Consider the following 15,533-nt stretch of genomic DNA (forward strand, 5'->3'; position numbering starts at 1 on the left):
TTCCGGATTAATCAAGAGAAGCAAGAGGCCAGTTTGGGAAGTTTAGTTGGGCTGAAAATGATCAGAGGTTAACCTGCAGGTGTGGGCACAGGAAGTCTTGCCTGTTGGGCGTTGCTCTAGAGCTTTGCCCTACTGGGCCCTCCTGCACCCCTCATCTGTCTTACTGATGGAGGCCAATAGATACCTGCTCGGACAAAGATCAAAAATGATTAAAAACTGGGCTTAAGGTCCAGCTATTCATGTGTTGTTACACTTTTCATTTGGTTCAAATTATGTGCTGCTTATTGGAGAAGAAATCTAAAAGATTGCTGTTTTTATTAAGTACTAGGACAGAGAGAAATAATTCTAATTGCCATGTGTAGAATTGTTCTAGTTTGGATAAAAGCAGAGTTTGAGAAAAGATATCCTATACAGGAAAAAGACTGGGCTCTGAGAGTTTTTTAAAAAATGTTTTTTAGTTATTTATCTTGAGAGACAGAGAACGTGAGGGGAGGGGCAGAGACAAGATAGAGAATCCTAAGCAGGCCCCACTCTGTCAGCGCAGAGGCTGATGGCAGGGCTTGATCTCATCGATCTTGAGATCATGAACTGAGTCAAAATCAAGAGTCAGATGCTTAACTGAATGAGCCACCCAGGCGCCCCTGGACTCTGAGATTTTTGTTCCCAACATTTATTTAAAACCTTACAGTTTTCAAAGCACTTTTATATGCACAAGCTAATTTGGTCCTTAAAAGAACTTTATGGGCTAGCAGGGCATATAATATTAGCCTATCTTATAATGGAGACTCTATCACTTGTAGGAAATCCCAGATCTACCTGGGAATTAACCACAGTATTTCAGGTTTCTGGTCTGGCTTGACTTTCACTGTGCCGCAGTGCCTCAGGAAAAAATGTCTTGTACCTCCTCTCTCTGTGATAAATTAGTTCCTCTGCATGTGCTTTGTTACTGATGGAAGGGAGGGCCAAGGTCTCCTAGCCCTCCCTCAGCCTTCAAGAGGCCATCTTACTGCCTACACCTCTGCATAGCTATGTGGCCACGAGTCAGGAAGCAAGAAGCCCACATTCCAGAAGCACAGACATTCGTAAGAGGGCTCAGGTCATAATTTGAGGCAGTGGACCCTTGTTACAGCAGACTGGGCTGGAAGTTTTCTCAAGTCAGGAGAAGCTGCGATGAGTTATTTTCTTTTCTCTCTGTCAACCTCTTTAATGGGGGACTGCATCTTTGAAATTCTTTTCTAATCTCTCAGATCTCACTTCCCCAGACATTTTCTTAAAATATTGATGCATGGTTGTGGGATTTCTGGTTCTAGGGTGTAGGGTTTAGATGATCAAAAAGCACAGAGCATAGAAGTTAAATATTTAGTAGCTTAAAAAAATCAGAAGGCCATTTGCTCTTGGGCTCTGAACTCTGAGTTTATTTAATGACAAAAAATTTCACATAATAATTTAGTAAGTCTGAATCTCTTGGATTGAAATATCTTTATTTTTACTTTTCATGGTAATGGGCTTCTCTGTATTGGGACATCTCTAATATTTCATGATTGCAGGCCAACTTCCACTAAAGGATTGCTTTTCATGGTGAAAGAGTGTGATATTTAGAGTGTGATATTTCATGTTTCCAGCCATTTTCCTACAGTGTCCTGATTGCTTAGAAAACTCTTTTATGTGGAATCCAAAGATGTGTTGGAGGATGAGAAGGCATCATTCTTTATTAAGATTTTATTTTTAAGTAATTTCTACACCTAACGTAGGGCTCGAATTTACAACCCCAAGATCAAGAGTCGCATGCTCTTCCAATGGAATCAGCCAGGCACCCCAGAGAGCACCATTGGTAATAGGGCATCTCCCTCCCTCAAGTCTAAAGAATTAGACTTGAAATTATTTAATGTAGATTAATTTGTGAGATATCCTTAAAATTGCAATTGGGTGCTTAGCAAACATTCCAATGTAACTTTTGTTTTAGCATTACTAACAAATAGTTTCAAAATGAAATATATACAGGTTCAGATGACATTTCGCCGTCGTAAAAATGATATTTTGGTTTCAGGCTGACTTTTCACTCTAGGTGTTTATTTTGTGTCACAGAAAGCTATAATAGTTCGAGAAATGTGGAGTTTAAAAAGTAGTTTCAGATTTGCAGGTAAATATAATGTTATTTGACTTGATGTTAACTAGACTTATTGTGGTGATCTTTTTACAATATGTGTGATATGGAAATATTACATTGTGCACCTGAAACTAACATAGCATTATATGTCAATTATGCCTCAAGAAAAAAAAATAGTTCTTAACTTTAGTGAATAAGGAAATACTCGAAATTTTAACAAGATGTTGGACTTCAATTACTCCCAAAGGAATAGCGATTCAGAACTGAAAGAAACTTTTAAAACATCAGTTTCATCCTTGTAAGTAAATACAATGACCCAGTAACATTCACATTCAATAAAATCTTGTCTGATGGAACAGTATCAGCATTTCTTTTTATTAACATAATGCACAAAAGCATTTCTTTTTATGCCGTATAAGGTCAAATGGCATAAAGCATTGTCATAAGATCTTTCCTTTCCATTAAAGTAGTTTAGCTGGTGACACAATGACAATATTTCCTTAGGTCCTATAGCACATCAAATCTAGTGGAAGACTTGAAGATTTTGTATAGAACAGCTGGGCAGCAAGGTGAAGGGGTCACTTTCATCTTCACGGACAATGAGATTAAGGAAGAGTCATTTCTGGAATATATGAACAACGTTTTATCATCGGGTGAGGTAGGAGCCCATTTACCTTCATACATTTTGACTCCTCAGATTCCCTCCAACTTTAGAGGTCTCGCATCCTTCCGTTATGGTTTTTGAATGAGTGCTATTATTGGGAATTAGGAGATAAGCAAGAAGAACTGCTTTTTCTGTTGGGTTCAGAGAATAAAACTGAGCTGATTGGATTTTCGATGTGTCCATTTACCCCCTCAAAAGGCTATGACTTTGCAGTTAATAATAGAATCGTTTGTGTATTTTAAAAAGTGGGGTATCTTATCTTGAGGACTTGGTTATTTATTTTTTTAAAGGATATGCAAAAGCTTTTTATTTTGCTGTAGTACTAATAGTTTATTTTTGCTTTTGTTTCCCTTCCCTGAGAAAACACATCTAAAACAATGTTACTAAGGCCAATGTCACAGACCACTTCCTATGTTTTCTTCTAGGAGTTTAATGGTTTCATGTCTTATATTTAGGTCCTTAAGCCATTTTCATTTCATTTCATTATATTTAATTTAATTTAATTTAATTTTATTTATTTATATTTAGAGAGACAGAGAAAGAGACAACATGTAGGCAGAAAGAGGGAGAAAGAATCCCAAGCAGGCTCCAGGCTCTCAGCACAGAGCCTGATGCAGGGCTTGATCTCACAAACTGAGATTATGACCTGAGCTAAAATCAAGAGCTGGACACTCAACCGACTGAGCCACCTAGGCTCCCCATTACCATACTGGTTTTGATTATTATAGCTTTATAGTATATTTTGAAATCTGGGATTGTGATACATCCAACTTTGTTCTTTTCCAAAGTTGGCTTTGGCTATTCGGGGTCTTTTGTGGTTCCATACAAATATTAGGTTACTTGTTCTAGTTTTGCAGAAAATACTATTGGTATTCTGATAAGGATTGCAATGAATCTGTAGATTGCTTTGGGAAATATGGACATTAATAATATTAATTCTTTTAATCAATTAGCATGGGAGCATACTCAGTCAGTTGAGCATCTGACTCTCGATTTCGGCTCAGCTCACGATCTCACGGGTTCATGGGATGGAACCCCGTGTCAAGCTCTGTGCTGACAATGTGGAGCCCGCTTGGAATTCTCTCTCTCCTTCTTGCCTCCACCCCCCATCCCTGCTCACATGCGTGTATGCTCTCTCTCTCTCAAAATAAATAAATAAACATTTTAAAAAGTCTATAAGCATGGAATGTCTTTCCATTTGTGTCATGAGGACTTTGGTTAATTTTCTAAAGGTGAGTTTTAGGACACAAAAGGAGGAAAGATATCATATGTATTGAGCTATAGATTTTGATACGTTTTCATATGCCTGTACTGAATTTGAATGTTTGCATTTCTTTTGAAGGTCTCCAACCTATTTGCTCGTGATGAAATTGATGAAATAAATAGTGATCTTGTACCAGTCATGAAAAAAGAATACCCCAGGCGCCCTCCTACCAATGAGAACCTGCATGACTACTTCATGAGTCGGGTCCGACAGAACCTTCACATTGTGCTCTGCTTTTCACCTGTGGGGGAGAAATTTCGAAATCGAGCTTTGAAGTTCCCTGCCCTTATTTCAGGATGCACCATTGACTGGTTCAGCCGATGGCCTAAAGATGCCTTAGTTGCTGGTTAGTGTGGTGGACATTTTGGTCAGTTTTTGGTTAACATGTGTGTGTGTGTGTGTGTGTGTGTGTGTGTGTATTTATTTATGTTCTGTTCTGTTTCCTCTCTCTGTACAGGATTGAGCCCAAAGTCACTTTGTCCAATATTTAAGGATTTTTGCAAGCTGGTGCTCTTTCATAGTAGGTGGCAAATTTTTCCCAGAGTGTGGTTATCAGACAGTGATCATCAGTCTCTACTCCCTTGGATTCATTTCCAGTGATTCTAGTCTTTTCAGGGACGCTTACAGGCTTGGTCTCAGTTGGACCCCCAGGGATGTTCAGGGTGTCCCAGGAAGGCACTGACATTTTAACTGCTTCGATAGCATTTGTGTTCTTTTCAAAGCGGGTTGGCCACCCTCAGAGTAGTTGAAGCCAAATGTCTCTTGGACATTTTGTTCTCATGACTGCAGTCCGGGAAACCAAAGAAGAGAACATTATCCAGCAATCCTCTGATGGTTCCTGTCCTTGAAAGGAATGTTAGCTAGAGGGTTCTGTGACTTGGTTCCTTGCTGCTTCCACTTCTGTGGAAGTGACATTAGGAGAGAAGATGTCAGAGATCATTTAGATCATGTTTTTTCAGCTTTGGGTGAGAAATTATTTGTGGATATTTTAAATGACAGGGATGTTTAGGCCTCACCCTTGACCTGTTGTGTCAGAACCTTGGGGGTGCCCTGTCTCAGTGCAGTGGTTTTCAAACTTTCTGTCTGGTTATGTTTTAAAAATAGTTAAGAAAAGTCCTGTTTCCCAGAAATACCTTGCTGGTAGCCTTGATAGACAAAAGCGAGGTGAGGGACGTGAGGAAGGTTCTGGAGCCTGCCCTCTCAGCCCTAGCCCACATCTGTGCCATGCCCACATCTGGCTCTCCGGTTCTGTGGTGCCCAGTGTGCGAACATCTCCTGCCCTTTATAGATGGAGACACTGAGGCCACAGAAGCGGAGGGAATTGTCAGAGATGTGGGAGGCATTAGGGTCTGTACTGGGGCTAGAACCCAGGTTTTATAGATTTATGTATATTCCTAACAAATTCTTATCCACCAGGGACATTTTGTTCTCCACAAACTGCTATTGACAATAATGTTTTTCCAATGTGGCTTTCAAACACAGAAGAGTTTAACATATTCGAAGTACACGTGTACATTTTCCTCTTTTGTCTTCTACGGTTTGAGAAAAGGCCAGTGATTTAAAATTTTAAGTCCTCTTAAAATGTAAACACGACTAAGGGAAAAGCTTTAAAATTCCTCAAAGTAGGATATAAATGCAGAGCACACAATGACAGAATTTAAGAGCTGTATTAAATTTAACTATGAAACATGATAATTAGTATACAAGTACTTTGTAGAGTAGCATGTAAGGTATTATTATGAACAATAAAATAACAATTTCATGTGACAAACATTGTAATATACCATAATTAAGATTATTTAATTTAAATATGGAGCCCTTCCTACTAGGTCTATATTTCAATCATCTCTTCTATTACAAGACAAAGGCCTCACTGATCTTTCCTTTGTTAATTTCTCACACATCCACCCCTTTCTTTTAAATCTCATTGTATTAACCCAAGTCAGGATTGATTACATGAGGGTCAGGGAAACTTACATTTCTGTGTAGTTGTTTCCTAGTTAGTGTCCTGATTTTCTATGGGTGTGTCTCCTTGTTTGTTTATTGAGAATGTATTTATTGAACTCCATGCTGTGTATAGAGCCGGGCACAGTAGACGGTAAGGTGGGCTTGTTGCTTCAGTCCGAATCCTCTCCCCAGGCAAGCTCATCCTCAGCTTCCTGGGTGATATGTCCCATCAACCTCTCTTTCTAGTCTAGCCCATTCTCTGGCTTGAAATCCGTGCGCTTGGCTGCCTGCTTGATACATTCTCATGGGGGGGTTCACAGACCGCTACTCCACTGTGTCTGTGACTGAAATGCCTCTCCTCTGGTCCCTTCCCCAGGAAGTCCCACCATCGTCCACCAACTATGCAATCAGAGAGCTTTGTCTTTGTCTTGATCATCCCAGCCTCCTTCAGCTCTCAAGTCTGCTCCATTGCCAAGTCACTTTGACTTTTATCTGTTTTTAAAAGTTTATTTATTTATTTGTGGCGAGAGGGTCAGAGACAAAAAGAGGGAGTGGGAGAATCCCAAGGAGGCTCCACACTGCAGCTCATAGCGTGACACAGGGTTCAATCTCATGAGCAGAGCCGAAATCAAGAGTCAGACACTTAACCAACTGAGCCACCCAGGTACCCTGTGTTGACTTTATTTTTTAAACATTGGGAGACTGTTTCTAGCGCTTTCCCTCTCACAGATGTCCGAGGCCAAGCTGTCACTGTTGCTCACCTGGAAAACACAAATTGCTTTCTTATGACCTCTCCTCTCTCAGCTGTCTGCCGTCTATCCCACAATGCTGACAGAGAATGAGGAAAACACAAACCCAACCACACAACTTTCTACTTAGAACCTCGCATCACCTCCCCATGCTCTTGGGGGAAAAGGCCATGTTATCTAGCCTGGCCTCCCAGGCTGGGAAGTGACCCTGCCCACCCCACCCCCACCCCCATCTTCCCTTGAGGTCTCTTTTTCTTCCTATTCTGTTCTTGATCCTTGAACAGGCTGCTTTTTCTTCCCACATGACACTCTCCTCCTCCATCCTACTGAACCCCTCCTCCTTTTGTCTGGATGGTGCTGGGTCAGTCAAAGATCCCTTCCTAAGGGGAACAATCCTAATTCCCTTTCTCTCCACAAAGCCTGTTCCCATACTATCACTTCATAGCACTCTGTGCTTCCTTCCTGGGACTAACCATAGTCTGCTGTTTATATAGTTAGGTGTGTGTTTATTTGATTAATGCTGATCTGTCCCACTAGACTAAAAACTCCATGAGGTCAAGGATTATCTATCTTTTATTCACAATCATGGCAGCAACCAGTGTCTGATGGTTACAGTGTTGAAGGAATGAGTCAGTCTGTCAAAGTTCATTTACTTACCCAACCCAAACCTTCCCTCTCTTCTTCTCCCCAGATATACCTCTTTTGTTTGTCCTCTGAATGTGCTTTGATCGGTCTTATCTTCCATGCATTGTCCCCATTGGATCAAGAATATTCTCTTTTGTCTCCTCTGTTTATCTAAGTTTCAGAGCATAGTCAGAACTCATCACATCCTTCACTCTTGTTTTGTTCACTAAGGAATATTTCGTTTCCCGCCATCTCATCTTAGACCTCCTATATCTATAGCATGCAGACTTTATATCATGTACCTGGGTATTGAAATCTTCTTAAACCTTTGATAACCTATAATTTTTTGTGGTTATGTCTCCAGTCTAGTCTGGTAAGTGTTTACTGTGCTACTCACAGTAGTGGATAAAATAATTATAAGACATAGCTCCTTTACTTAATAAATACAAAATCTTGTTGGGAAAACCAACATCTGCACACCTAATATTAACCTTCCTTATGTTAATTTGAAAGAATACCATATGTGGGTATTGCAAATGCTTAATATCTTTAGGAACTTAAGTGTTGTTTATTCTTTTTAGAAAATTAGCAATGAGGTTTCTAGAAACAGCCTTATTTAAGTTGTCTTCAAGATGCTGGTTCTAAGTTAAATTATTATCTTCAGCCACATCAGTAAGGAAATATATAATTACATTTGTGCTGGTATATTTCATTTAGTTTATACTAAATATTTCCCATAAAATATAAAATTACTGTATATTTTTATCATTAATTAATATTAATACTTTATTCTTTAAGATACATTTTATTTTTGCTTCTTAAACCAGTTTATTGAGGTATGAGTGATATACAAAGAGCTGTACATAATAAAATATACACCTTGACATATTTCAAGGTAAAACACATCCATGGGACTATCATAGTAATTTGTGCTATAGATATACCCATCACCTCCAGAAGTTTTCTTCTGATTTCTTTAGTTGTTCTGATGGTGACGGTGATGAAGAGGATGATATGGTGATTTTGTGATAAAAACACAACATAAGATCCCTTCCAGTTATTTTTAAGTATACAAATAGCATTGTTAGCTACAGGCATCATGATATACAGTAGACCTCTAGGACTTACTCATTTTGAATAATTAAAACTTTGTACTTTTTGTTACTTTCTGACTGGGAGGAGGAGGAAATGGGACACCCTCTTCCTAGCTCCTGGCAATCACAGTTCTACTCTCTGCTTCTGTGAGTCTGACAATTTCAGATTCCTCCTATAAGTATCATGTAGTATATGTCCTTCTGTGTCTGGCTTATTTCACTCAGCGTAATGCTTCAGGTTTACCCATGTTGTTGCAAATGGCAGGGTGCCCTTCTTTTTTTTAAGGCTGAATAATATTCCATTGCATGTATATCCATTTATCCATCAACAAACATTTAAGTTGTTTCCATGTCTTGGCTACTGTAAATAATGTCATGAGCACAGGGGCACAGATACCTCTGTGACAGTGATATTACTTCCTTTGGAAATGTGCCTGGAAATGAGATTGTTGGATTGTATGGTAGTTTTATTTTTAATTTTTTGAGGAACTTCCACACTGTTTTCCATAGAGGCTGCACCAGTTTACATTTCCACTAATAATGCACGTGGGCTCCCTTTTTTGCACACTCTTGCCAACGCTTGTAATCTTTTGTTTTTTTCGATAATGGTCACCCTAATTTATATGAAGTGACATCTCATTGTTATTTTGATTTGCATTTCCCTGATGATTGGTGATGAACACTTTTTCATAATACCTGTTGGCCATTTGTGTGTCCTGTTTGGAGAAATCTCTTTTGAGTTCCTTTGTCCATTATTTTTATAAAATTTTTTTTAAGTTTACTTATTTTCAGAGAGACAGAGACAGCATGAGTGGGGTGGGGGGCAGAAAGAGAGAGAGAGAGAGAGAAAGAATTCCAACCAGGCTCTGCATCATCAGCACAGAATCTGTTATGTGGGGCTTGAACTCATGAAGTGTGTGAGATCATGACCTGAGCCGAAATCAAGAGTCAGATGCTTAACTGACTGAGCCACTTAGGTGCCCCCACTTTGTCCATTTAATCAAGTTACCTATTTTTTGCTATTGAGTTGTAGGAGTTATTTATTTTGCATGTCAACTCTTATCAGAGGTAGGGTTTGCAAATATTTTCTCCCCCATTTCATAAGTTACTTGTTCACTTGTTAATTGATTTCTTTGCTGTGTAGGAGATTTTTTAGTTTGGTCCAACCCCATGTTGTTTTTGCTTTTATTGCCTGTGCTTTTGGTGTCATATACAAAAATTATGGCCAAGACCAATGTCAAGGATCTTACTCATTATGTTTTCTTCTGGGAGTTGTATGGTTTCAGGTCTTATGTTTAGGTCTTTAATCTATTTTGTGTTGATTGTTGTATATGGTGTAAGACAGTGGTTAGATTTCATTCTTTTGCATATAGATACCCACTTTTTCCAATGCCATTTATTGAAGAGACTGTCCTTTCCTCATCATGTATTCTTGACACCCTTGTTGAAAATCAGTTGACTATACGTGTATGGGTTTATTTCTGAACTCCCTTCTGTTCCATTGTTCTATATGCCTATTTTTAATGTCAATACCATGCTGTTTTAATTACTATAACCTTGTAATATATTTTGAAATCACAAAGTGTGATGCCCCCAGCTTTATTCTTGCTCAAAATTGCTTTGGTTTTTGGGGGGTTCCCGTTGTTTCATATGAATTTGTCTCTATTTCTGGGAAGAAAATGCCACTGGAATTTTGATAGAGACTATATTGGATCTGTAAATTGCTTGGATAGTATGGACATTTAAAAAATAATAATTCTTCCAAATCATAAACATGCGATGTCTTTTCATATATATGTTTAATTTCTTTGATTAGTAGTTTATAGTTTTCAACATACAAGTCTTTCATCTCCTTTAGTAGAATTTATTCCTGCATATATTATTCTTTTGGATGCTATTATTATTAATCAGATCTTCTTAATTTCTTTTTTTGGATTGTTGTTATTGCACAGAGTATTTTCCTAATTTAAAGATGCTTACTTAGAAGGCTAGTACTAGATTTTATAGTATTTTCACAACTTAAGTGCTTTTGGAAAAAATGTGAATTTTTTCATATGTCATTTAAATTGACTAAGTCTCTTGATGAAGCATTTAAAGAAAAATATGCTTTGTTTTATGTTGTAAAGTCCTGTATTTTCCACCATCTGATAATCTCCATTTTGGCAAACCTTTGTTTTTAGCTTTACATGGGGTTGTTTTGAATTGTTTCTTTAAATGTCTGTATTATCTTCATTCTGGTGGTCTTGTCTGTATTTGTTTTTTCTTTTTTGTCCTTTCCTTGACTACCTTTATTTTAGTCTTTGTTTCCAAGATAGTTTTGTCCTTTTCTTCTTATTTCCTGAGTTCAATCAATCCTTTTTTTCATTTCTTCCTGATACATTATTTGGTCAGTTTCTTTTTAATTTTTGAATTTCTTGTTCAACATAGTTTCTGACTTCTTTGGCTTCTTTGGGGATACTGGCATCAATTTGTAGTGCGTTACAGTTTTAATATGCTTTTTTGGAGAAGCAGGGGCAGAGGTTTCCATCAGCTGGGCATTTTGATTTTCCTTTCCTATTTTATTTTTATTAGTTTTTTTTCTTTTAATTCCAGTATTATTAAGATGGTAGTCTTGTATTTCTCAATGATGCTCTGTCGGGCTAATGACACTACTAAATCCACGGACGTCATTTAGATTTCTGCATGGTAAAGATAATTTTTAATATTCTTCTAGATTACATCTTAAACAATCACATTGTTATAAAAATAGACCACCATCTTCACTTGAAAATGAAGTCTTAAGCAAAATCAATAGCATATATATGGCATTTTTTTTTTCAAAGAAGGCCATTTTAATTACGTAAATAAAATGGCCCTCTTTGAGAATTATTACTTGATTTATAATCTACAAGATGTGGTCTTGTGAGCTAGCCACCCCTGCTTCTGCAGCTGCTCACAGCTGGTGATGCAGCATCAATGAGGCAGCTGCACTTAATAGCCCCTCAGAAAGTTATACCAACCGCAACAGTAGCCACGGGTTTCTGAGAAAATTAGCATATTTTGTTTATGAAGCACATTAGTCAATAAGTACTTTTTAACTCCACGCTGCACTTAAACCTCTTTGCTTAGTGCTCTAAAAGACCACATAGTTCGGTTCTCTCTGGATTTCTAAATCAAGGTGACATACACTTTGGAGTCCATCATCCTTGGATCAAATCACCAATCTTCCATCTGCAAGTAAACTTCTCTAAGCCTCATGATTCTTATCTTCAAAAGGCACATATTAAAATTCATCACTTAGGGATGTTATAAGGATTAACTGATAAGGTTTTGCCAAGATTAGACGTGCTCGCCCTCTCAATGTATCAGTTAAGAATATGTTTGGCTGTAGGAGAAAACCAGACAAGTACTTGGTCAGGCAAGTACTTTTTTCTCCTCTCATTTCCTGCTGCCAAGAAAATGCAGAGCTGTGCAGTCCAGGACCGTGCCATCGGGGGACCTCGCCCCTTCTATCTGGCTGTCATCCTTGGGTGTGGCTTTTACTCTTCCAGGCACAAGGTGACTGCTCTATCTCCAGGCATCATGTTTGTGGATGCCTCATGAAGTTTGCCTTTTATTTCAGGGCACCGTTCTTCTCCAAGAACTTTTGTCTGTGTGTCATTGGCCTGAACTGGGTCACCCCTACTTGTAAGAGAGTCTGGACAATCAAAGAATTTTAGTTGGGCAGATTGTTACCCTGAGCAAAATATAGATTCTTTTAGCAACAAAGAGAGGGAATGGCTGCTGGGTAGGCAACTGATGTCCCTCTTTCACTTTGTTACTTCAATTCTTTGAATCTCAATGAAGTGGAAATTGAAGGGCACCAAAATTCAGACACTGAGCCCAACTTCTCCTCTCACGCATACACCTCACGTCATTCCCATCAAGTGCTATGAACACACAACACCGAAATGTAACCCACACCAACTTCAGGCTTCAATCTGACCGTGGGTGCCCAAACTGGCCTTGCTGCTCTGGTGATTGGATAATTGAGATGACCTTGGAAGGGCTTTCCGTGGCTCTTGCTTGAGTCTTGCAGGCTTCAGTCACCCTAAGTGAAAAGGATCTGATTGTTTTCATAATTTTCATAACCTTTCCTGTGCTAGAGATTGTGGGCCTTTGGAAAACTATACTTTGAATCCACTCTATTTTTATTCTCTTTGACTTTCCAGAGAGACAAAAAGAACACTTGCTACATAAAAAAAGAAGTCCCCGTTATTGATACTCTCTGTTCACGTAAGAAGGGAAAAACCTCACTACCCAGTAAATACAAGAGGTTCTCAGAAAGTGGGAACCTCCCTGAGGATACCCCGTAATGCCAAGTAGAGCACTTAGTATCATGCCTGGTGCACCGTGAATATCGCAGCTGTAGGAGTTCCTACTTACACAAACTTTATCCGAGGCAAGGATTGTTCCTGTGTTTCCAGTGCTTAAACTTAAACTTCCTGGAAGTTAAACTGTTCTTTGTAAAGATCGCTTAACTCATATGAGAAAATATGACTTCTGAGTCTTAATTTATGGCCTTTCGGTGTATATGGTAAATTTTGTTTATAACCAGGCTAAGAAATGGTACCTATTATTTACACAGATGTAAATACCGCCCCATGATTGCTTTAAGAACTTAATTTAGCAATCAGTTGCTAATCATTTTTTATTTCTTTGCCAACTATCACCGGATAGGTTTGTTTACTTGATTCTTTCTCTTTCCTTCCCTTTTTATTAGTCATATACTTTAAAGAATTTTTTTAACATTTATTTATTTTTGAGAGACAGAGAGAGCGTGAGCAGGGGAGGGCAGAGAGAGAGGGAGACACAGAATCTGAAGCAGGCTCCAGGCTCTGAGCTGTCAGCACAGAGCCCGACGCGGGGCTCGAATTCACGAACTGTGAGATCATGAGCCAGACTGAGCCCCCCAGGCGCCTTTTTATTGGTCATATTCTATTTGCAACTCTTACGTACATTACTCAATGCTTTAAGTACTTTTTAAGCAAATCCATAGACAACCTTCTCCCAAGATACGTGAAGTTGGTTATATTAATTTTTAACTGCATTATGCAAATCCTTTGTAACTTCCTTGGCATTGAGGCCAAGTTTCTTACTAGTCTTTTGCTCCGTGGTACCATCACAGGGCTCAGTGTGCAGCAGACACTCCATGTTTGTGTGGTGATTGCTTAGCTCTGACTTCATGGGCTCTTCCTATAGGAAATGCTGCCTTAGAATTCGTCCCATGATTGGCACTATTGGGAAGACAAAGGTCTCTAACAGGAGATTTTTGCTCAAGCATTTTTAAAAGACACTGTAAATTAGAATTGACTGCAAATGGCCAGCAGCCACTTTTAAGAACAAGATGATCCAGGCATAAAAAAGTTTAGTGACAAACATTCCACACACCGAATGCAGTCAGAGCCGGGAGAATTAAGGGTATGACAGGTTCTGCATTTAAAAACAAATGGGATTGTTAAATATAAGTACCAGGTGGGCACTGATTTCTGAGTTATTTGTACTACTTTTGCCCTTATGTGAAGCATAAAACATAAAACAGTTCAGCCGGCTACTGACCTGAACCTTCGGCTGAGAACCTGACCTGCAGAAGAGACTTCTTTGCATAAGTACCAGAAAACAAAGGCTGATGATAGACTTGAGGTCTGTTACATGAAAGGGAAAATAAAATTGTTGAAGTCGTAGGCCTGGGGCCAAAATATGCTGACAGATATCTACCTAGTTGGGGCTGTAAAAATGGTAGGCAGTCCTAAGAAATGTCTAAATCTTTCAAAATTAGCCAGTGAACTTTTCAAATGGTCATTCATGTTTGTGTTTCACACGCTGCCATCCTTACCCCTTCTAGTGTCTGAACACTTCCTGTCCCCCTACAACATTGACTGCAGTTTGGAAACCAAGAAGGAAGTGGTTCAATGCATGGGCTCCTTCCAGGATGGGGTAGCTGAGAAGTGTGTTGATTATTTCCAGAGATTCCGACGTTCTGCTCACGTGACTCCCAAGTCGTACCTCTCCTTTATTCAAGGCTACACTCTCACATATGGAGAAAAGCATGCGGAAGTGCAAACTCTGGCCAACAGGTAAGTGTGAAGTTCAGATGTAAAGTTGTTTTAAGGCATTGGCTCTCAACGGGGGGCAAATTTGCTCCTAGGGAGCATTTTGCATTGACTGGAAACATTCTTGTGTGTTACAACTCAGGTGGTTGGGAAGGGGTGCTATTGGGAGCAAATGAGTAGAGGTCAGGGATGCTGCTTACATCTCACAGTGCATGGGCTGGGCCTCCACAGCAAAGAATCAGCCCCAAATGCCAGTAGTGCTGAGGCTGAGACACCCTCCTTTTGAGCCTATTCGAAGAACTATTCCATGATTGCTAAGAGCTTTGTTCTTGCCCAGTAGAATAAAGTGTTGCCAAGTGTTCATGTCATTGTGGAAATAGGAGACCTGGAAGGAAGCAGTGAATACAGACTGCCTCCCTCCACTCACCCTTCTCTGGAATGCTGACATTCACTGCCTGGCGAATACCCTATTTCACGGAACTCTGTTCCAGATTTCACTGCTCTGCCCTGCTCTTTTCTGAACACTTATAGCTTCTGCTTGTATATGACTAGAACCAGCCAGGGCTGTTCATTATGGGACCCTGGGTGGCACGTTGGACTAACTCACTCTGAGGTCCCTGGTCTTTGAGGTCACATTATCTCTGGTCCAGAGAGGCAGCATTCCTTCACAGGGTGGTTCTGATGGCTTCATCCCTTGATTCGTTTCATTCCTTGATCCCACATCTTTCTTCTTTTAACTTAATTGATCTTTTAAAAACAAAACAAAACAAAATAGAAGCTATTTATTCTCCTTCTTCCACCATATGGTTTCAAGCATTTGAAGTCTATTGTCATTTAACTAAACTTCATGAGGCATGTTTCCTTCATGATACAGATTCCAGACCCACCACTGTTCATGTTATGCAGCATTGTAATGGGTTTACCCTCCCACATGTGGTCTATGAAAACCATATGGATATGTTCAGTCAGGCATCAACCCTGGATGTACGTTCATTTCGTCAAGCCCTCTTGGA

The 15,533-nt window shown here is 39.3% G+C and overlaps 1 protein-coding gene across 1 annotated transcript in view; it reads left to right on the plus strand.

Annotated features, from left to right (window-relative positions):
- Nucleotides 1-15,533, plus strand: part of DNAH5 (dynein axonemal heavy chain 5) — a 270,172-nt gene that overhangs the window by 193,444 nt on the left and 61,195 nt on the right. The window contains exons 59-61 of the mRNA XM_039217767.1: nucleotides 2,612-2,765; nucleotides 4,114-4,381; nucleotides 14,313-14,544. Of these exons, the coding sequence (XP_039073698.1) occupies nucleotides 2,612-2,765; nucleotides 4,114-4,381; nucleotides 14,313-14,544 (654 nt within the window). The remainder of the gene's footprint in view (nucleotides 1-2,611; nucleotides 2,766-4,113; nucleotides 4,382-14,312; nucleotides 14,545-15,533) is intronic.

This window comes from Hyaena hyaena, unplaced genomic scaffold (genome assembly GCF_003009895.1).
Source record: "Hyaena hyaena isolate Hyena2069 unplaced genomic scaffold, ASM300989v1 scaffold_720, whole genome shotgun sequence".
In the NCBI taxonomy this organism is placed as follows: Eukaryota; Metazoa; Chordata; class Mammalia; order Carnivora; family Hyaenidae; genus Hyaena; species Hyaena hyaena.